Source organism: Mauremys reevesii, linkage group 3, assembly GCF_016161935.1.
Source record: "Mauremys reevesii isolate NIE-2019 linkage group 3, ASM1616193v1, whole genome shotgun sequence".
Lineage (NCBI taxonomy): Eukaryota > Metazoa > Chordata > Testudines > Geoemydidae > Mauremys > Mauremys reevesii.
The window spans coordinates 191,915,347-191,939,494 of NC_052625.1; the positions used below are offsets into that span (position 1 = coordinate 191,915,347).

General features: G+C 45.1%; 1 protein-coding gene across 4 annotated transcripts in view; it reads left to right on the top strand.

Annotated features, from left to right (window-relative positions):
- Positions 1–24,148, top strand: part of EVA1A (eva-1 homolog A, regulator of programmed cell death) — a 300,077-nt gene that overhangs the window by 131,219 nt on the left and 144,710 nt on the right. For all 4 annotated transcript variants that reach the window (XM_039530655.1, XM_039530658.1, XM_039530656.1 and 1 more), the window contains one exon: positions 8,514–8,666. In XM_039530655.1, the coding sequence (XP_039386589.1) occupies positions 8,514–8,666 (153 nt within the window). The remainder of the gene's footprint in view (positions 1–8,513; positions 8,667–24,148) is intronic.

Consider the following 24,148-nt stretch of genomic DNA (forward strand, 5'->3'; position numbering starts at 1 on the left):
GCTCTGGGAGGGAGTTTGGGTGTGGGAGGGGGTGAGGTCTCAGGCTCTGGGAGGGAGTTTGGGTGCGGAAGGGGGTGTGGGCTCTGGGAGGGAGTTTGGGTGTGGGAGGGGGTGCGGGCTCTGGGAGGGAGTTTGGGTGTGGGAGGGGGTGAGGTGTTGGGCTCTGGGAGGGAGTTTGGGTGCAGGAGGGGGTGCGGGCACTGGGAGGGAGTTTGGGTGCGGAAGGGGGTGTGGGCTCTGGGAGGGAGTTTGGGTGCGGGATCTAGGCTGGAGCAGGGGGCAGGGGTGCATGAAGGGCTCAGGGGGTCGACACTTACCTCGGGTGGCTCTTGAATTCCAGAAGTGACCAGCACATCCCTCTGGCAGCGCAGTGGCTCCTAGGCAGGGAGCCCAGGGGGGTCTCTGCACGCCCTGCCCACAGGTACCATCCCCACATGTCCCATTGGCCGCAGTTCCTGACCAATGGGAGCTGCGGAGTCAGCACTTAGGCCGGGGCAGCGCACGGAGACACCCCCCTAGGGGCTTCAGGGATGGTGCCGGCCACTTCCGGGAGAGGCGCGGGGTGACGGGCGAGGGCGGGAAGGAAATCTTTTAAATTGTCCAGACCCCTGGGCAATTGCCCCCTTTGCCACCCCCACCCCATTGGTGGGCCTGCCCGTAAAACATGGCAATAGATTTTGGGGGAACCTCCTCATGGCATGCATTGAATGTACCATCACCCATTCAGTTCCCTTAGGACCTGATCCTGAACCTTTGAAGCCATTGACAGGTTTCATAGTAGCAGCTGTGTTAGTCTGAATCCACAAAAAGAACAGGAGTACTTGTGGCACCTTAGAGACTAACAAATTTATTTGAGCATAAGCTTTCATGGGCTATGCATCCGATGAAGTGGGCTGTAGCCCATGAAAGCTTATGCTCAAATAAATTTGTTAGTCTCTAAGGTACCACAAGTACTTCTGTTCTTTTTGAAGCCATTGAGAGCTTCGTCACTGTGCTCAGGATCATGCCTTTACGAGTTAAATCCTCTGAGCTCAGGACTCTGCCTGAAAATCCTAGTTAAATTACACCCCTCCTTAAGACTTACACACTGTTGACATGATTTGCTGCACGCCATGCACAAGAAGAGGGAAGAACGTTCGAAATAATAGTTTCTTTTGGAGCTATAGAAATCCCAGGCACCTTTAACACTAGTGATTGATTTTAGTGCTGGGATAGATTGGTAATTCAGTAGCTATCAACCCTGTCAGAAAAGCATTAGTCTCCCTCGGGAGACAGTTTTATTGGTGGCAGGAGAAGTTCATTGTATTGTTCGCTGCATTGCTCTTTGGTGGCTTATGCCTTATAAGCAGCCCGGCAGACTGTGGGCTGTTAGAGTGGCACATTCTCCTGGCCTTGCTATTGAGGGTGTAAAAAAGGCCCTGAACTCATCAGCTCATTCTTGCTTATCTGTATTATTTCAAAACTGTTTCGATTGGGTAGGGAATGGAAATTTATAAGGGTAATAAACCTCAGGCCACAAGCGCTGCGGTGATGAAAAGGCGTAAATAAAAGAATGTTATAAATGTCAGAGAGCAGATCAGTGAGCCTGGGATCAGACTGAGCCTTATAAATGAAACTTTAATACTTGCAGTTAATTCTGATTAAGCCACTGATGCGCAGACATTTTCAGATGCTGTCAAATAGCCCCATCCCTGAAACACACTAATCACTCGACTGGCAGGAGCAGGATTAAGAGAAATGCATGATTTCACTGTCAGTGAATGCAGAAATTATTGTCAGTCAGTGCATGCACTGTGTAAGGGAGAGCATCACAGAAACCCCATCTGACCAGAGTGAGAATGAAAAATAAAGGGCTGATTTTCCTCTTGCCTTTGCCAATGGAATCCTATTGATTTCAAAGGAGTTTCTCCTGACTAACTCTGGTACGAAGGAGAATCCAGCATCCAAATGGGGGCTCAGGCCAGTTCCCATTTATGTGAATACAAGGACCCATTGTCTTGAGGGGGAGTTGGATCAGGACCCTAGTACCCAGACGTAAACAGCTTTAAAGGCAAATTCTGCATTCTTTTGCAGTTCCCCTGCTCAATTCTGACTTGAGTTGTGTAAATCATAAAGCTGTGACTTCTTTAGACTCAGCCAGTCGTCCCCGGGTGTTTGTGTTCTGTGGGTTCCATTGGGAGGGGGTGGTGGTGGTAAAGAATCCGTTTTTCCACCCATGGGTTTTTTTTTTTTTTTTTAGGACTTTGATGAATAACAGTACATGAAGACAACTCGTTCTCTCCAAGCTGCTCTTTACAGAGGCAGATGGGTAAATAGTATTTCCCGAAGCAGTTGGGAGGTCACAACCTTTGGCCTCAGGTACAATAGACCTAAAATAATTGGCAGATCCTTAGGCATGGTGTATAACTGTCATAACTTTATGCCCTGAAGATTGAGATTGCATTGTGGCAGACATTTCAATGATGACAAACGACTTTGATTGTTGTGGGGAGGTGAGGGGGAAAGTTTGTTTATACAATTAGTCAAAGTGACATAGGAACTCCCGCTGACTCCAAGAGGAATAGGAATTTTTTCACGGTGATTAACCAAAACAAACATGTGGAGAAACCAGTGTCAAAGTATTTTAGAATGAAAAGTAAAAACAACTCCCCCCGCCTCACTCATAAAGCAGTATCAAACTGTGTTAGGGACGCCAAGTAGCAGCTGTAAATGGTATTTCAAGATACCCTGAAAACACACATTTAAGAGTGACCAAAAGAGAAGGCACGCATGCCATTAAATACATCCTTGTTATCTAGATCTCACCTCTGCAAGCCTTGACTCATGTGAGGGTGAGGATCTGCAGAATTGAACCATGATGTGGAGCAGGCACATGGCCTCATCCGGAAGTATGCAGGGCAGAGAAGTGAATAATAGGGCACTTCACATGGGAGTGAGAGAACTATTTGAGGATGATAGCGCTAGAGCAATCAATCTGAATGGATGTCTTTTGGAATGAATGAAGAGTGAATTGGAAAAGTGTTGGGATACAGGTTTGGCACTGGACAGCTCCAGTGGTTAAAAATCATGAGTCATGTCCCAAAAATCATGAGATTTGTTTAAAAATAATGAGATTTTTTTAAAAGGGTTTTTTATTTTGTGTGTGTGTGTGTTTTAATTTGCCTTCTGGTTTTTGAATGTTTTAAGAGTGCAGGTGGGTTGAGTTTTCAAGCTTTTTCTCTGCAAACATGAGGGTTAGAAACTTGCTTTCATATTGTAGATGAAAGCTGAGATTCTCATCTAAATCACATGCGTCTAGGAGCTAGGGCTTTATGAAACACCAAATATTGTGAGACTCACGCTGAAACTGCGAGTGTTGGCAACAGTGTTTGTTCCAACTCTAGATTTTGTCAGAAGACTCCATTAAAGGAAATGATGTGTAAAATTGTTCAGGGAGTCCTGTTTAAAATTGATTTTCTAAAATGTTAAAGAGAGGATTAAAAAGTAGACTTTTATGAGGTAATAATTATCATACTGTAACAGGGTGCTCCCCATGCCCCGCTGGGTTCAGCCTCCTGGCCCTGCTCCCCAGTGAGTCAGGACCACCGCAAGCTGGTGCAACCCCCGTGCTCTTTATTCCTGTGTCCGGTCCCCACCACCAAGCTCCAACTCTTTACAGCTTATTTACAGGTTTGGCCTCGCACAGGCCTCAGTGGCAATAGGGTAGCTGGCTCCTTCTGAGCTTATTCTCCCCTCCTGGTCTCCAACCTCCTCTCAGGCTCACTTCCTCCCAAGCTTTTAGCCCCTGTTAACGATGCTGGCAGGTGTGGCCAGTTTCCAGGCCAGTCCTAGCTAGTGGCCCAGTCTCAACCCATTTCCTCTGATTAGGGCTTCCCCTGCAGTGCCCTGCCACACATACACACAGGGTTTATAAAATTAAAAGTACTGGGCCCAATTTTCCCGTGACTTATGCCTTAGGCAACCCCAGTGACTACAGAATAAATCAGAACTGGATTAGGTTGATTAACTACTAATAATTCCTTTTCCTAACATCTGTGTGAGCAGGGTAAGTATGGTTACATATTTTTCAGATGGGGAAACTAAAGGACAGAGTTCAGTTTACACAAACAAGTTTTATACCAGTTTATTTAAAGTGGAGTTACTCCTGATGTACATCAGTGTATGAGAGAAAAAAATAGGGCCAATGAGTCAGTTGAAGAGCTGGAGTTGGAATGTAGTTGTCCCCAGCTCCAAGTGTTAAATGGAGACCTCATCTCACAATAGAGTGTCTACATTTCAATACCCTTCTCTTTTTCACCCTTTAAATCATCCTATAGTTTTGTTTGTCTGACAGTAAAGTCCAGCCCAGCACATCTGAGCCTGGCTTTGAAAACGAAAGGTAACAGTTAATTTGCAACACTGCCAGCCTTTTCAAAGCAGAATATAAAAAGACAACTGCTTTAGTCTAATGAAAGTGACAAGCAGGAAAGTCTCCTTTTAAATGCTGCAAATTGGCTGGGTGCATCACAGGGATAATTTAAAAGGAATCCGACAGGGTCATCTATAAAGAACAATCTTTCCACTTGTCAGAAGAGTTTCAAATCTCCAAAAATTATCGGTGGTTGAGTTTGCAGGATGCCTTTTGAAACTGGCAACATTTTTGCTCTATCAGTAAATATATTGTCCTATTAGATGTAATGTTAAGACTTTTAGGGAATAGCTACACTGCAGTTAAAAACCCGCGGCTGGCCTGTGCCAGCTGACTTAGGCTTGTGGAATTCAGGTTAAGGGGCTGTTTAGTTGCGATGTAGATGTTTGGGCTCAGGCTGGAGCCTGGGCTGTAGGACCTGGAGAGGTGGGAGGGTCACAGAGCTCAGGCTGCAGTCTGAGCCCGAACGTCTACATCACAGTTAAACAGCCCCTTTGCTCAAGCCCTGCAAGCTTGAGTCAGGTGGCGTGGGTCAGCCACGGGCAGGGTAGACATACAGTCAGATGACTTTCTGAACAGATAACTACTTACAGCAAGGCATCAGGTTAGCACACGCTAGTCTTTAAATCTCCACTCAGTGCAGTTAAAAAAAAGAAAAGAAAAAGAAAAATTGAATAAAAATATTTCTGAATTTTTCATTGTGTATTTCAGTGTTTGTGAAATGTGCTGGCTTATTAACAATCTAGGGTGGTGGGTGGAGCCCACCAGAACAAAAAGCCCACCTCTTAGACCTAGACCTCTACATTTAACTGATTATGGAATGAAAAACAGGGAAGTAAGTGCAGGTCACAGGCTCAAAACAAGGGATCCACTGGGGGACATGCAGCAGAGAACCCTGGACAATGTCCACTGCCTCAAGGAGTCCAGGGAGTCAGTTGATGCCTCCCAGAGGAACTATTACTGGATGCATGCTGGCCTATTAAATCCTGAATTGATGGACGGAGCCCACCAAGCAACTGAAGGCCCACCCCTCAGATAAGGGAGGAGCCACAGGACTGAAGACTTAGCGAGTATGGAGAAAAACAAATGAATAGACTGGAATGGGGTGAAGATCCTAGGTACAAAATGAGGGAACCTGAAGCACAATACTGTGGACAACGTCCACAGCTCCATGAAGGAGTTCAAGGATGCAGCCCAGACAAACTCAGGTCAGCATGTATCAGGGTGATTTATACCTATCTTGTAGAGCTGGAAGGGACCCTGAAAGGTCATCAGGTCCAGCCCCCTGCCTTCACTAGCAGGACCAAATACTGATTTTTGCCCTAGATCCCTAAGTTCAAGGATTGAACTCACAACGCTGGGTTTAGCAGGCCAATGCTCAAACCACTGAGCTATCCCTCCCCTCATTTGAATTTGATTTGAATTCTAGGAGGCAGTGGGTGGAGCCCACCACACTAACGGACCTCCCCATCAGGTGCAGGAGGGAACACAAGACCCAGAGAACAAGTAATTAATTGGAACAAAAAATGCTAAAACATGAATGGAAGCACAGGTCAAAGATTTAAAAGAAGGGTTGCAGATGGGGGCTACCCAGCAGAGAACTCAGGACAGTACCCAAGCGGAGAGACTATGAAACTTGATTGGAGGAACACCAAGACTTCAAATTGGTGAGGACTTCCTATTTAAACACAAAGAGAGGCACATAGAAAGATGCAAAGAGAACTAAATAAATGTGCAGCTTGTTTAAACGACACTGTGAGGCTGGCAGGGGTGATGATGTCGAAGTAACAGGAAGTAGTAGAAAGGTATAAGCTACAAAGTAGGGAGAGTTTATTCTGTGGGGTGGGATGAGATGGAATGAAATTGAGCAAAGGAAAATTTAGGCTGAAGAGAAGTTGCCAAAGAGTGAAAGCAATTAAAATCTGGAGTAGCATCTTGCAAGTAGTCTTATTAATTCAGTCATTTGAAACTGGACAAGACAGTGTTCTTGAGAATCTTCTGTAGGAAATAATCCTGCAGTGGCAAGGAGATGGGAAAGGTCACCTACTAAGTCTTTTCCATTTCTAACTTCTCTGTGTCTGTGATCTGAATGCTTTACAACTTTGGGATGAATATGGATTTCTGATGTCATGTTTTCTCAGCTCTTTGAACTGTAAAATAGACTCAGCAAATATACTGCTCCCAAGGATTGCTCCCAACACTCTCCTATAGGGTCTTTTTTTTTTTTAAACAATAATGTTACATACGTTTTTCAAGTACGTCATTTTTTAAAATGGTTGCAGGCTAAATACACCTCTGGAATTAAGACCCACCCATCACACACTGTAAGTGCTAAATCTATATGAGAGCTTTCAGCACTGAGATCTTTCTGAGACTGAGACCATTAATGTTAACTTTTGATCTTCCCAATCACAATCTCTCATAAATTGTTATTGGCCGTATGTGGAAATGTCCACGTTCCATTGATCCCTTCTGAGTAATTTGCTACAATCCAATGAATTAACATCCCTGTACACATTGTCTAATTACAGGAAATCTTGTTGGTTACTCTATGATTTGCAAGGGCCAATTTTTCCGTTAGAAATGTTTATTGCTACTTTTCCGCAATTGTTCAATCTATGTTACAATCACCTTGTATAAAGATCTTTGAACTGTGTCTAGAAAAGCCTGCAGCTGTTTCCTCCCCCTTCCCAGTCTCTCTCTCTCGAGTAATATTTGATCCAGTGTCTCTGAAAACACACCAGCAATAAAGGGTATATTATCCTTAGCAAATATCTTAATCATTGCAAATCTCAGTTGCCCTACAAATGACTGCACTGGGGATTAGAGTCAAGTAAACCATTTGCTGAATATCACTGTCACTTTTCCTCCACCATCTAAGCACATTTAATTTTCAGGGGGAAACATGAAACCCACCACCGAACGCTTGCATTTAGACTGAGTTGTACACATACTGTAGCAGTTTGAGTAGGTTTAGGGCCAGATTGTGACTGGCCCCTGAGCAGGTGCATGAGAGAGAGAAAACATAAGGCACATTCATCCCCATCCACCCAAGCAGCCTGTGCTAGTCTAGTCCTTTCCTATATTTATATGAAGCCATTGTGGACACTTCCTGGTGGTGTGACCTTTGGCATGGCACCTCTCCATGCCTCTGTTCCCCCCTTCAGCCCATGTCTATTTAGACTATAGGCTCCTCAGGACAGGGACTGTTGCTTACTAAGCATTTGTAGAGTGCCTAACAGGATGGGGGCCTGGTCTAAGTTGTGGCCTCTGTGTGCTCCAGTCATACAGATAATAATATAATAAAGAGAAGTTCAGGACACATGGTCTCCTGTGACTGAACTTCCCTGGTCTCTTTTGGATGTGTGCAAAGTCAGGGTTTGTTCCGCCAGCATCAGCTTTGCAAGAGCAGGACGACGTCCTGTGACATCCGGCTGTCTGTTTGAAATCAGATTTGAGAGCAACTTTGTGTATCTGTTTGTCTGACAGGCATGAGCAACTCCCAGCATAAAACAAGCTTAGCACAGGTCCTAGTGACTCACTAGGGGAAGGCTTCTGTTCAGCTCCAGTGGAGCTGCTGTTGCCTGCTGACCACAGTGCGTCCAGTTCACATTCCAGCTGTGTTAATGGGCGGGACATACATGTAGGGTTGACAGAGGGCCCTGTGGTTAAGGAACAGGAGACCTGGCTTCTTTCCTTGTCCCTGCCACAGGCTTTCTGCCTGGTCACAGACAAGCCATTTAACCTCTGTGAATTAATTTCCTTATCTGGCAAACGGGAATACTGCTCACCTCTCACAGGTGTGACGAGGCTATATTAATTAATGTTTGTAAAAGCTTTGATAATTCCTGGTGGAAGGGGCTATACTAAATGCAAATTATTATCATCTTCATTATCATAGCAAATATGGTATTTGGGTGGGGATCCTTCTGCTCTCTAAGTCCATGCCAATCTCTGGGCACCAACCAGCAGACCCCACTGTATCTACCAATGTATGCTTGAGGGGGAAGGAATCTGTTCATGGTTGGCTTACTTTTTTTTCCTGTTCACTGTCTGCACATTGCTGTGGATCAGCTGAATAACGAGACGTTCTGTTTCTTTCCAGATGAGTACAAGAGTAAAGTAGCCTGTGAAGATGACAAGCTGAGACTGAGCTGTAAGAAAAACATGGTCATAGCCATTTACTCTGCTATTTTTGGAAGAACTCAAGGAGGCAGCCTGGAATGCCCCTACCAGAATTTAGGGATGCCTACGATAGGTAAGAAGAGCAATGGGCTGTGCACAGGGTGCAGTGCTCCATGCTGGTGATTGATCATTTCATTAGTATTAGTGTGACCTCGCTGGCCTTGCTCATTGTTAGGAAAAGTGAGAGAATTGCCTAGTGGGGTTAGCTCCAGGTTTGTAAACCCACCTCATCTCCACCCCTGGCTAGAATGCTGCCCCCCACTAACCACTTCTCCACCAGCTTCATGTCACTCTCATCTTTCCGTCATCCTGTTTGGTGCCCTTTGATTTGCATGGGCAAAGACACTAACTGCCCTTGCAGAAATAGGCCACAGTTGAGCATGGATTTCTATGCAAACATGCCAGGTTTCTTTAAAAAAAAAATGTGGCCCCATAACTAGGGCCTGATCGTGCCAACTTCATTCATGCTCATGTGACTAGACCCACTGATTTCCTTTTGCTCTACAACGGAGGTCAAGTATGTCCTGGAATATGTTGAGCTTGCAGGAGAATCTCAGGGGTAGGAAATAGAGCTGGTCAGAAAATGAGGGATTTTTTTTTTTACCTGATGAAAAAATTTGGTATTTTTCACCCAAAAAAAAAAATCATCAAAATATTTTGGTTCAGAAATGCTGCTGTGCAGTGTCATGAGTAGATCCCTGTGTAGATCATGATTTTTTTAAAGAAAATTTGTAACTGTAAATGGCAAAGTATTGAATTTTATGGTGTTGATATGGAATGAATTCTACAAGTAAATTTAGTCAATTTCAAGGATGGGATGAATTTTACAAGTAATGTTTAGTCAATTTTGATTAATGTTATTTATAAAAGTCATGCTGTCTTAAAACTGACTAGGTAAAGTAATTTTTTGTAGACATTTTCCTTTGAAAATAGTTAAAAATCATGGTTTGGGGGCATTTTCTTGATTTCTGTGCTCTTTGTGAAATTGTGGTTTATACAGGATCCTACTCGTGAGAGCGATAGTTTGAATACCTCATGCTCCTACTCTCTTCTGTGGGCATGGATCTCTGGTCAGACTCTCCCGTGATGAGCCACAGTCTCCTGTGAGAGGAGGCCATGCATCATGGCAATCACATGGCTACAGTGCATCATGGGCTATGTAGTATGGCTGAGGAACCTGGCCAACAGAGGAAAATGGGAGAATGAGGTACCTGAACTACAACTCCTTAGAGGCTGCGCAGTGGCATTTGAAAATGAAAAACTTTTTAGTTTTTGGCCTAAAAATATTTTGGCTTTTGGGCATGTAGGTTATCAATGAAAAATCGATTTTTTGTGTGTGAAAAGCTGATGCCTTTTTGCAAAACCACCCCCATGTTTAGTTGAAAACCTAAATTTCTTTCAAAAACAGTTGTGACAGAACATTTTTTGACCAGCCAGGACTAGGAAGGTAGTTGGGATGGAGAAGAGGGAGAAGGAATCTTGTTAATAAGTGACTGGTGTGTTGGAGGTCATAGAGGAGGGGAGATTTCGGCACTATCATTAATGTGCTCTAATGACACAAGATGGGAAGCTATCAGGGACTTTTCCTGGGGCGGGATGTAATGGGAGGTATCGTGGAGTCCTTTTGGGGACAGAGTTATGCTGGCATGGTGTCAAGACACTGCCAGAAGAAACAAATTGTGGATGTCGAGCTCACCAGGGAGGGACCCATATCCTCCATAATGGAGGTCAGATTCTTGGAGCCCTTTGGTATGTTTGTCATGCTCTTTATCCTGCATATAAATGGGAGCCAGTGGAGAGAGCTTGGGAGTCCTCAATGCAGGGTGCTTGGCTTAGACCAGGACATGATGGTCTAGATAATGCTTTGTCCTGCAGGGGACCTCTCAGTCCTACGATTCTATGAGTCACACAGAGTTTTGGTTTGCATTGTGAATAGGTTTTTTTAGGATTGTCCCATGCTTATTCTTTACTGGCTTTTTAACACAACGTGAGCTGTATTCTAGCTCAAGGAGGTTCCTAACATCCATAACTTGGCAACCAGTTGGTTGGAGTTATGCTTAAAGAGAGTTGAGATGTGGTTCCCAGTTCAGTTTGAACCCCAGTGTAGACCAGTCGCAAATGCAACTCTGTGTGTGTATGTTATATATACGTTATCTACGTATATGTGTATGTCTGTGTATCATTTATGTATATCTGAGACAAGAACCCATCTGAACGCTTTAGGTTCTGTGAGGCTTTATTAGCCAAGCTATCACGCTGCTATGGTGCAGATTTTTGTCAAGTTTAGCAGACTAAATATTTGAGTCTACTTATTGAGTGTCTCATTCAATATTCTCTTCCCTTCATCATGCCCTGAACCATGTATAAACTGCAGATGAGTGTATTAGCAACAGATGTCACAAACTGCCTGTGGCTAAGACTAGCTAGAGTTTATATTTAAAGTTGTTGGGTTTTTTTTTATTTTTTTAAAAAGAAGAAAGTTAAAATGGGGGGGAAATCCTCAAAGAAAGCTGTTAAATTGCATCATGTTACGGTCGATTTATGGTGCCTTTAAGTAGCTTCTTTTCTGCCAGGCAATCTACAGTTGCATACGTTCATATGCTAAACATCCATAAATTTAAAAACCACACAAAAACCATCTGTTCTCTAGCCAGTGTAAAATGAGTTTGATGCTCTTGGTCTAGTAGGGTCGCCAGGCATCCGGTTTTCGACCAGAATGCCTGGTTGAAAAGGGACCCTGACGGTTCCTATCAGCAGTGCTGACTGGACTGTTAAAAGTCTGGTTGGTGGTGCGGTGGGGCTAAGGCAGGCTCCCTGCCTGCCCTGGCTCCATGCAGCTCCCGGAAGTGGCTGGTATGTCCCTGCGGCCCCTAGGCGTAGGGGCCAGGTAGGCTCCGTGTGCTGCCCCTGCCCTGAGCACTGGCTCTGTAGCTCCCATTGGCCATGGTTCCTGGCCAATGGGAGCTGCGGGGCTGGCGCCTGTGGGCATGGGCAGCGCACACCATGCAGAGCCCCCTGGCTGCGCCTCTCCCTAGGGTCTGGACATGCTGGCTGCTTTTGGGAGCAGCACAGAGCGAGGGCAGGCAGAGAGCCTTTCTTAGCCCCTCTGCGCCGCCAACCGGGAGCAGCCTGAGGTAAATGCCGCCTGCTGGAGCCCACACCCCAAACCCCCTGCTGCAGGTCAGAACCCCCTCCCACACCTTAACTCCTTCCCAGACCCTGCAGCACCACCTCAAAGCCCCTTCCCCAGGTCGGAACCCCCTCCTTCACCCAAACTCCTTCCTGGAGCCTGCACCCTGAACCCCCACCCTCATCCCAACCCCCTGTCCCAAGTCAGAACCCCTTCCCACACTCCAAACCCCTTGGCCCTAGCCTGGACCCCCCCTCCTGCAGCCCAAACCCCTCATCCCAGGCCCCGCCCCAGAGCCCACGCCCCCAGCTGGAGCCTGTCCTCCCTCCTGCACCCCAACGCCCTGCCTGAGCCCGCTCCTGTGCTCCAAGCGCCTTGGCTCCAGTCCGGAGTCCTCTCCTGCACCTGAGAGCCCACACCCCCAGCCGGAGCCCTCCCCACCTCCCCCTCCTGTAACCCAACCCTCTGCCCCAGCCCAGTGAAAGTGAGTGAGGGTGAGGGAGAGTGAGCGACAGAGGGAGGGGGACTGGAGTGAGTGGGGGGGCGGCCTCAGAGAAGGGGTGGGGAGAGGCAGAGCAAGGGTGTTAGGTTTTGTACAGTTAGAAAGTTGGCAACCCTATGGCCTAGTTCCTAGAGGACAAGCGTCCACATCACAAACACTTGCACCGCAACTCCCGTTCATAGCCAGCGCTCTCAGCAGGGAGGCAATGGATAGACTGGCGTATAAAATTAGCCTCTATCCCAGCTACAGGTGGTCCCTCGAGGCCAGGGTGGAGAGACATTGGCTGGGGCAGTGCGGGGAAACCGGCACCTCTGTGGTTGCCTGTGTTGTACCTGCTCTTTACTAAATGCAGAGCTTTAGTCTCCAGGGCTGCCAGGCCAGCACTTCTCAGGTGCTAAATGCTGTTTCTGTGCAGGCGTGAGAAGTGGCCGCTTAGAAGTCTGAAGCATGCACGATGGGTATCAACAAGAAGTGGTGACTGGTATGATGGCATCTGTGATATTTGTGGAGCATTGCAAGCTCCTTAGTGGTGCCAATGCTACATGAACCCAGGCACCTGCAGCACAGTTGAGCAGTAAAGAGCACAGTTGTGCTGCGAGCCTCATTGCAAATTCCAGCTCATCTGTTCTGGGAACGCATGCGAAAAGGGATACATCCTGGCAGCACAATATTGGAGTCAAGATCTGCTGTGCGAATGTCACTGCATTTTATCCTTCCTTGGGCGCTGAATGGGAGTGACAAAGGGCCACATTCTACTCTCAGTGGCATTGATGCCACCTCACTGGAGTTAAGGGGATTGGTTGCATTTCTGTAGTTGAGAGCAGAATTTGTCCCATTACAGGCAAGGATGGAAGGAGCCAGAGGAGGTAGAGCACAGCTGTAACTGTGTGATGATAAACTGTGGAAGATGATGGCAAAGCTATTGGAATCCATTGGCTGTCATACTGTCCAAAGTCATAGATGTGGTGTTTTCCAAACCAGCCTTTAGCTCTTTTAGGTGAGGTGCATATTGTACTGATCCCCTCAGAATACTGTCTGATTTTAGCATGTGGGGCACGATCAGCTAATTTAGAGAGGAAGATCCTCCCTGCAGTTTTGGCTTGTCAATTAAATTTAATTACAAAAGATGTTGTACTTTAGAACAATGTGATGGGCATGGTAGAAATGCCTACATAGTTAGTTAGTTGCAATCTGACCTAGTGGAAAGAGCACTGGCCTGCAACACAGAAGATCTGGGTTCTTTCCATGGCTTCTCCACTAGTCTGCTGGGTGACTTTGGGCAAATCGTGTAACGTGTGCAAAAATAAGTTTTGTCTTGTTAAAAGTTGGGCCTGCCAAATGTGAAGTCTCAGCTTACACCAGACTTCAGGGGAGCGGGGTTTCTCCTGGGGAACCTTTATCTGCTAGAGGGGAGAGGAAATGTTTCTGTGACAGAGGAGGCAGCATTGGTGGCTGCCTATTGGTGCCGGACAATGAAGGGAATGAGATGCAATGGGCTGTACACCTGGAAATACCATGATCTCATGGTTGCTGAGAGGAAGGAGGTGAGAACGCCCCCTCCTGACATTTTGGAATGTTTCGGGCTGTGTGTGAAGGGCGAAGGCTGTGGATTCATGTACACCTCTCATTTTGATGTTCCCCTACACTCCAGGAAATAGAGGCTATGTCTACATTTGAGCTGAGAGGTGTGATCCCCAGCTTGCATAGAAGTACTCAGGCTAGCTCAAGCAGAGCTCTCACGCTAAAAATATCAGTGTAGTCAGGGCAGCACAGGCAGTGGCTCGGGCTAGCAACCGAAGCACGTACCCCCTGGATCCCTGGGTGTGTACTCAGGCAGCTAGCCCGAGCCCAGCTACACTGCTCTTCTTTGCAGGCTAGCTCTACTTGAGCTAGTGCAGATACATCTACGTGAGCTGGGAATCACACCTCCCCGTTCAAATGTAGACGTACCCTGAGTGTGTGTATGGCTGGAGAGGGGTGAGTGGGTAGGTAAGGGTAGGCAGGTCCTCCTTCAACCCCCTCTACCCCTCACACGTCACGAGCGTGCGTCTAAACCTGCCTAGTGTGTTCTGTAGTTGCTGGCTGACCTGGTTAGCAGTGACTAGTGATACTGCTGGTGCTACACTTAGTCTCTCCCTGTTGTGACTGGGCAGCCTGTCCTGACTTCCTTTCATCTATTTTCTCTCTGAAGCCCCTAGGGGAGGTAGCTCAGATGATGGTGGAAGTGGAGGTGAATTGTAGAAGTGGTTACAACTCCTACGCTGGCTCCAAATGCGCAGAGCACAGGGTCAACCAATGTAAAACACATTCCCAGCCAAATCAGTGAAAAGCACATGGACTCTGTGCTTCGCTGCCAAAGCTAAATATTCCTAAAGTCGCTGCTGGGAACAATACACGGAGTGCACTGATACGTTTTCAGCACTGGGGGAGGGGGTTACGCTCCCAATTCCCATCAACAATCACAGGAGCTATGTGCGTAGCTCCCCAAGCCTGCTTCAGAGAATGTCCTCCCACCATGAGTCTGCCTAGCACTGCAAGCAGCTATGTTCCTCCAGAAGTAGATTAAAATGTCATGATTTGTAAATCAAGGCTTCCGCAAGGCTCTTCAGTTTTTCACAATCATGCTAGACGTAGCTATTGTTTGACAGCCTTTGATTCCAAATGTCAGGAGTGAACTAACTTTACAAATAAACTATATGCTTCAGACACCAGGGAGACCTCCATTCCCCCTTAGCTACAGTCTGGCTACACTCTGCGTATGTGAAAAAAACTAATATCATTCTGGGGTGTATTAGGTAACTGTCCTCCACTACTCAACACTGGTGAGGCCTCAGCTAGAGTATTGTGTCCAGTTGTGGGCACCAAACTCTAGAAAAGATATGGAAAAATTGGAGAGAGTCGAGAGGACAGCAACAAAAATGACAAAAGGTTTAGAAACACTGGGCATGTTTAGTCTTGAGAAAAGACTGAGGGGGGAACTTGATAACATATTTGAAGACTCAGGACTATTATAAAGAGGAGGTGGTCAGTTGTTCTCCATGTCCACTGAAGGTAGGAAAGAAAGAATGGGCTTAATATGCAGCGAGAAAGATTTAGGTTAGATATTAGGAAAAACTTGCCAACTGTAAGGATAATGAAGCTCTGGAATAGGCTTTCAAGGGAGGTTATGGAATTTCTGTTATGGGAGGTTTTTAAGAACAGATTGGACAAACACCTGTCCGGTCCTGCCTCAGTTCAGAGGACTGAATTGATAACTCTTGAGGTCCCTTTCATCCCTACATTTCTATGATTCTCTGATTGCTTCCAGTGTTGTTGTAGCCATGTTAGAGAAAGAGAAGGCGGGTGAGATAATACCTTTTATTGGGCTAACATCCGTGGGTGAAAGAGACAAGCTGTCAGGGCTGAAGAAGAGCTCTGGGTAGCTTGAAAGCTTGTCTCTTTCACCAACAAATGTTGGTCCAATAAAAGATATTACCTCATCCACCTGGTCTCCCTCTGATTCTGTGATAAGTTATCAGTTTTGAATTTCATGGCACTAGGGATTTGCATAAGGCCAGAAGGATTGGGCTGTTAGCAGAGAAGACTCTCCATGGGGAATAGACACTGGCCAAATCTGAAGTGATTTTCACTCAGCCGCTGTGAGTTGTGGGTAAGCAAGGAACACTGCATTTGTTTTTAAGATGAAAAAATGGCATTTTTCACTCAGTTTAGCAGATTTTACTTAAACCTTTTAAAAACAAATTGCACTTTAACATTTACGAGCATGTAAAAACAAGGGATGTTATGGGGAGGAAAGATGGCTTAGTGCAGGGGTTTTCAAACTCTGGATTGCAGCTCCGCAGGTTAGCTGCTGGCAGACTGGAGATGCTTTGTTTACCTGCGGCGTCCACAGGTACGGCTGATTGCGGCTCTCAGTGGCTGCGGTTTGCTGTTCCCAGCCAATGGGAGCTGCGGGAAGTGGCGGCCTGGCCCACGCTGCTTCCCCACAGCTCCCATTGGCCAGGAACGGCAAACCGGGGCCACTGAGAGCTGTGATCGGCCATACCTGCGGACGCCGAAGGTAAAAAAGCGTCTCCGGTCTGCCAGCAGCTAACCCTGCGGAGCCACGACCCAGAGTTTGAAAACCCCTGGCCTAGTGGATAAGTCTCTGGAGTCCAGTTCCTGGCTCTGCCACAACCTTTCTGTGTGACTGTGGGCAAGTCAGTTAAAGCCGATCTGAAAAATGGGCATTATCTCAACTACACTTGGGTGTTGTGCAGATAAAATCCATTAATGATTGTGAAATGCTCAGATACTATAGAATATCAGGTTGGAAGGGACCTCAGAAGGTCATCTAGTCCAACTCTCTGCTCAAAGCAGGACTAATCCCCAGATGGATTTTTCCCCAGATCCCTAAATGGCCCCCTCAAGGATTGAACTCACAACTCTGGGTTTAGCAGCCCAATGCCCAAACCACCAAGTTAAGGCCCTGAACTACCAAAACACTTAATCACATGCTTAACTTTAAGCAGGGGAGCAATACTACTGACTTCACTGGGAGTAGTTATATTTTTAAACTTGAGCATATACATCCCACTCTCTTGGGTTGGGGTCTAATGCCCAGATTGGTTTCAATGGGCATTAGGTGTCTTTGAGGATTTCGGCCTAAAGATTTGTCTACTATCAGCGAGCATTAGTGTCAGAATGGGGACTAGAACTCAGGAGGTCCTATGATCAGACCATGGAATGCTGGGGCAGACACAAGGAAAAACTGTAATTCCTTCCAGGGTGGGATGTCACCGTCATTTGCTACAAAGAGCTGCATTGGCTAAGAAATGAAATGACCCTTGTGACCAAATGTACAAATTCTCATGAGTGTCTGTATGGGAGAATTTGCAGAGAGAAAATGGATGAAGTCATATAGCTTGAGGCGGTTCATACAGTGGATGACTCCATCTCTCATCAGCTCCAATGACATAGGAACAGGGCAGTGAATTCTGAAGAGGAGTCTTTGGGTTCACTGCAAATTCTCTGGCTTTTGTCATTTCAAGGCAGGACTCAGAAGGTAATTTCAGTTTGTACTTAATTTCCTTTTCTTGGTGCGGACGTGTGTGTGAGTTGAACCAGAGCCATCATGGTACATCTTGTAAATACCTCTTATATTATTTACCTAATATATCTTGTGGTTCCTGTACCAATACTAGACTGTAGTGTACACATATGTATTTAAAATGTGTAGTGTAAAATTTTATCTCATAAGAAATTAGGTATTCAAAATATTCCTATGGGCCAAATTCTCTTTTACATTAAAGTGTCTTTACACTATCATGGCAATATAAAAAATGCCATAAATTGGAGATTTTTTTTGTCTCCCTTGCACAGTGATTTATGCTTCCAGATAGATGTAAAGAGGCCTTAGTGTAAATGTGAATCTGCTCCTATGTACTTACCTTTAAATTTAATGGAGCAACTATTGTATATGAGTATAGCTGATTATTAAGAACATGTTTTTTGAGCCTGAACAGTAAATATCTAATTAAAAACACAAGTATGCAGGTATGCGAGGTAAATGTCAGTTGGGGTTTAATTCATAAACAATACTTAACTAAATTTACATGAAATTCTTATCAGGATGCTAATTTAAATTGGGATGTTAGATGGGGTGGGATCTGAGTTACTACAGAGAATTCTTTCCTGGGTGTCTGGCTGGTGAGTCTTGCCCACATGCTCAAGGTTTAGCTGATCACCATATTTGGAGTTGGGTAGAAATTTTCCTCCAGGGCAGATTGGCAGAGGCCCTGAGGGGTTTTCGCCTTCCTCTGCAGCATAGGGCAAGGGTCACTTGCTGGAGGATTCTCTGCACCTTGAAGTCTTTAAACCACCATTTGAGGACTTCAGTAGCTCAGACATAGGTTAGGGGTTTGTTACAGGAGTGGGTGGGTAAGATTCTGTGGCCTGCGTTGTGCAGAAGGTCAAACTAGATGATCATAATGGTCCCTTCTGACCTTAAAGTCTGTGATTCTGTGAAAAGGCTGCTTTCAGAAAACTTTTCAACATTGCATAGTTTGCCTGTTTTACATTTTCTTTTAAAAACAGCTTAAGTATCTAAAATAACTTAAAAAAATCAAAACTATTATTGGATTACATACCGTCATATAAATATTATTTATCTAGCAAATAGTTTTTTTTGCCATGTGTCAAAGCTGATTCCCCACTCTGGCACTATGAATGCAGAAGGTGCGGGCCCACAAGGATTCTAAAAATTAATACTGGGCATTCCAGGCTGGTATTAAACTCCCAAGGTTACAGCTTCTCTCTGAACTTGGATGGGTAGATGCTGCCACCACCCAAATGCAAAAAAAACCCTTTTTGAGAACTCAGAAAGGTGCACTTGGGAATTCCTTTCTGGGGGGTACCCTGAAGCCCTTTCATCCCCCCCCCAACTCCCGGGAAGAGCTGAGAAAGAAAAACAAAGGAAATCAGCTGTTGTCACCAGCTAATTAAACATGTGCACAAACCTCTTAGGACACGAAAAATCCAATCCTGTTCTTAAAAAAAAGGTAAATTTTATTAAAAACAAAGAGAAAGAAAAAAAAATTACAAAAATTAAGCATCAAGATAGCTCTCTTGAGATTCAGCTTAAAGGTTACAAGCAAAACAAAAGCACCTGGGGTTAGCACAGAGGAGTCCACAAGCCAATAAGAAACAAAAGAAATAACCCTAGTCACATCTTCCTAGACATTCCCTGATTTACTTACATATCTGGGGTTTCAGATAAGCAATTCCTAGATATGATTTGATGGTTTTTCATACCTGACTTAATGCTTCCTACAGTATAGTTCAGCCCTGTTCCTGCTCCATGTCTTCTCTCTCTGGAGACCAACAGACAGACAGACAAACAAAGGGAAAGTTTTTTCCCAGTTTTAAAAAGTTCTAACCCTCCCATTGGCTCTTTTGGTCAGGTGCGCACTCCCTTCTTTTTACCTATTGGTTTTTTTTAACCCTTTTACAGGTAAAGCAAGTAGAGAACAGCTACCAAGAGGGATTTTATAGTTAATTGGCTGGCTGGGTGTCCATAAAAGGAAGCGGCTCCCCCCTTCATTTAGTAGATCAGGCCAATAATCGTTTTTGTTATGTTGAAACAAATAATTAAAATAATTTCCTTCTGGACATTTGGGATCATTTTAAAGCCAAGAGCCTGCTAGTGCAAATTTTTACAGCCAGGTTATAAGCCCCAGAAGAAAATGGTTCATAATGAAAATGCTGATACAGCTTTAATTTTAGTGGCACTAGAGGGTTGTGCTATAATATACAATATACCATTTGAAGAAATAAAAGGGGCATTTGTCACAGCTTTTAGTAGGGTTGAGTTTGTTTATCGATTGGTTTTGTAAAAGACACCCATCTCTTTAGCACTTGATATTAGTTAAAAACAATATAAAATAGATTTAAAAATGAAAGGCCAGATTGTGATCTCACTGATCTTGCACTAGTGTAAATCAGTAATAACTCCATTGAATTCCACGGACTTACGCAGGATTTACACCTTTGTAACCAGGTTCAGAATCCACATACCCTGCTGCAAAAATAGTTCAGATGTGAGTCAAGAACTCGACCGAACAGAAGCTTTACAGTGAACCCCTGAAGCTTGAGAAACCTAGGTACTGGGGAACCTTCAGGGGGTGCGGTTCTTGGAGTGTTTAACTCAAGATGCCCCCAGCAAGAAGTGACTTGCCAGATTGTATTATCACCGTGGGTAGGAGGGCGAGAGGTAATCTGTCAGATAAATAAGTCCCAGACTATTTGGAGCCTTTGGTCCCAACTCAGCAAAGATCTAAACAAGGGCTTAAGTATATCTGTATTCAGCAAATCACTTAAGCACATGCTGAATAGGGATGGACTGATGAATTTGGGATCCTTATATAGTGATGGATACATTGAACAGCAAGATCATTGTCTTGTTACAGTGGCTAAGCAATCAGCTAATGATGTCACTGATTCTGCCTTTTAGTTTGAATGCCCTGTAGCTCACAACTAGCCACCTGATCAGAAATTCTTGGTTCTATAAGACTTCTTAGAGCCAAGGGGCAGGTTGTTTTCAGATTCCAAATATAGTCCTCAAGCCTGCAAAAACTTACATGTGCTTAACTTTACAGATTGCGAGTAAGTCTTTGCAAGACTCGCGCCTTAGTCTCCAGTGCACTTTTGTATATGAATAAGGTCTCAAGACATACAAGTAAAAAAGGATTTCATGTTACATTTAATCAAACAAATCTGAATTTAAATATATAGCATCAATAATCAAGCCTGCACTTGATTCTTTACTGGCACATTTGTAGATGTAAGCAAAGGGTTTTTTTAAAGGCTGCTTTCTCATTTTTGGCCGACTGTGCTCAAGTTTCCTAAATTTCATGAAGTGTATGATGAGTAATTCGCTCCCTTTCAATCACATTTACTTTTCAGCAACAGCTGGCCTTAGTGTCACACCTTTTCAACTCTGAGATATAGATTTCTTACTGTAATTACCTCCCAACTGCGTTCAATAAATGTACAAATATTAAATGTTAAGTGCAGTTGCACTCTACACAGAGATTTCCTTGCTATCATGCATCTTGTATCAACATCTCCCTTTTGTTAATGCCAACAGTTCCACACAACCAAATGCACTATCAAGGATAGTCACTTTTTTCCACTCAGACATGGAAGTGCTTTTCTGAAATGTTTTTCATTAATAGTCTGTCTCACCCATTGCTAGAATTAGTCTCTCTTACTCACTGCTTTAAGGAGTGGGAATTTTTTTGCAGGCTTTACCAGGTCTCAGGAGGGGATTTCTATTGTTCTGGTTTCTGCAACGACAACATCTTAATTGATTTGTGTCTCTGGAGTCTTTTCACTGTCTCCTGGTCTTCCCTTCTCTGCCCTCTGCACTTTTTGATCCTCTCTCATTAGGTATATTCTTTTGTTTTGTTAAGTGTTGGTCTTCAGGAATCTCAGGGATGCAGGATTATTTGAGGCTTGGCTTTTTCACTCTTACTTGCTGTTTGAAGTTTTTTGAGGGCTTTATAAACTGCTGCCAGGAAGAGACACCAAGAGTATTTCTTATATGTATTTCTGTTGCACCCATTACTGTGGCATCTGGGCACCACTGTATTTGTAGAGCTATGGTTATATACAAACTAGCTCCCCATTATTATTATTTGTATTACTGTACACAGAGAGAGGCCTAAGATCCTTGGTCATGGATTAAAATTCCTTTATTAATTGTCTTTTAGGCTACACCTATACTGTACATCTCTTTTGACAGCGTGTGGGGTGTGTGCAGCTACTCACCGCAGTGAAAATCAGGCTGCATCCACACTATGGTGTGTCGCTACATGCATAGGCACCGACTCCATGGGTGCTGCAGGGCTGGAGCACCCAGGGGGAAAAAATGGTGGGTTCTGACCCCTATCAGCTGCCCCTTAGTGCCTCCTGCCTGCCGGCAGGCCCCACAGATCAGTGCCTCCCCCTCCCTCCCCGTGCCTTCTGCCTGCCGCGATCAGCTGTTTTGCGACGTGGAGGAGGCTCTGTGGGGGAGGGTGGAGAAGTGAGGACGCGGCGTGTTCGAGGGAGGGGGCGGAACTGGGCAGGAAGTGGCAGGGTGCAGCGGGGGCAGGAAGGGGGTGGGGCTTTGGGTGAAGGGGTGGAGTGGGGGCAGAGCCTGGGGCAGAGCCGGGGATCAAGCACCCTCCGGCACTTTGGAAAGTCAGCGGCTGTGGCTACACGTGTATCTCCAGAGCTGTCTGAGCCTTTCCCCGCTGCCTCCCTCTGGCCAGAGCCTTTCCCTGCTGCCAGAGTCTTTCACTGGGGTGCAGAAAGACTCCTGCAGCAGGGAGCTGCTGGCCATCTGCAGGGAACTGCTGGAACATTTCCCCACTGCAGGGAAGGACTCCTGCAGCGGGGAGGCAGCAGGACACTGCACTGCTAAAAACAGCAGTGTAGACAGGAAGGCCAGGCTTTGCGAGTAGAGAGCTCTGTAGGGTCCATACCCGGGTCCATACCCGCAGGATTCGGGAGTGTCTTTATTTCCCTAAGCACTGCCTCACCATCTACACTGCTATTTATACTCCTGCTGTGGGGCACGTAGTGTATGTTCTCTACATAGTGCTGAAAGAAGTGTGCAGTGTAGATGTACCCTTACATTGACTTTTAAAGACCCGTTCACACTTTAGCTATGTCTTTACACAGTGGGGAGTTGGAAAACATCAGAGATTTAGTGTGTTTACTGGAAGAGCTGTGACCAGTGCCATAGGAAGTCATCTTTTACAAGTTATCACGCCAGCTAAGTCTGCAGCCGTAGCAGGGACCATAAGTAACACTAAGCTTTCTTGCTTTATTTTAACTTTCTATTAAAGCAAAGTTTCAGTCAAATGTTATCATACAACATCGTACATTACTTATTCAGGATCAGGTTAAGATTTAAAAAGTTTTATGCGGGGGTTGAACGCTGTGTCATTAACAACTAGAGCAGAATCTTAAAAGAATGTGAGAAACGAACAGGGAGTGGGAGATGAACTCTCTTCCCTTTCATAACATCTTCTCACAGAGAGAGGCAGTTTTGAGTCACTGATGGGTAAAATGAGAAGGCAGTAAGACCTCCACCCCAGTAGCAAGGTTCAAATCACTTTTCTCATTCAAATCTTTTTCTCTCTCTCACTGAAGTTTGCTCATTTTGGCAGACTTCAGAGCAGATAACCACTGTGCTGATTCAGACCTCTCCCGACCTCCTTTGCAGGTACCAGATTTCTTTCCTTGTATTCAGCTGACCCCCGACTGCTCCTATCCTACATCCTCGCCTCCCTCTCATGGCCCTAACCATGTATCATTAAAAATACTCAGGGCATTAGAAAAACCTCAGTCTTGGACTGGTGAATGTTCTGTGCTGGAGAGAAATCCCTTTCTCAGCCCTGTAGGATGCTTTCCACTGGAGATATGTCACTTGTTAATTGGACATCTCTGAAAGGAATATGCCTCTTACATATTTCCTTCCATGTTCCCCTCGGAGATAGTAAGCAAAACTAAGAATTTACTGTAGGTTATGACTGTAGATAGAGGCACATTCTTGATTCGTGTACAACAATAAGTCATAAAATCATATTATTTATTAGACGTCTCCACTCAGCTTCCAATTCCCAATTCCTCACTCTAACATATGCCTTTGGAAGAGATGAACTTATGCAGTGTTGCTCCTTTTTGAGGCCTTTAATTATAGTTAATCAATGGATCCTCCTGACAAGTTAAACTCTGGGGTTTGCAGGATATGGTGCAAATGCAATCTGCAGTTAAACGTGGGAAAACAACACTAAATCTTTAAAAGAAAAATGAAATGAATACTATGCTTGCTGTGCTGAACACACAGGTTCAGAGAACATCCCTTTACAGATGGGTGGGGATTGTTTCTAGGGCTTTTATTTATTAATTAACAACTCAGCGATTTCGTATGATTCATGTATCAGACAAAGGCATGTTGGACCAATTTACAGCAGAGCTTATGAAGATTTGTGATGCACATATGAAAGAACAATTAATGCATTGAATCATGAGTATGGCCCTACCAAATTCACGATCATAGGATTTTAAAAATAGCAAATTTTGGTCAATTTCACGATCATAGGATTTTAAAAATAGCAAATTTCATGATTTCAGCTATTTAAATCTGAAATTTCACGATGTTGTAATTGTAGGGGTCCTGACCCGAGAAGGAGTTTGGGGGGGATCACAAGGTTATTGTAGGGGGCGTTGTGGTACTACTACCTTTACTTCTGCGCTGCTGCTGGCGGCGGTGCTGCCTTCAGAGCTGGGCAGCTGGAGAGTGGTGGCTGCTGGCTGAGAGCCCAGCTCTGAAGGCAGAGCCACCGCCAGCAGCAGCAGCGCTTAAGTAAGGATGGCATGGTATCTTATTGCC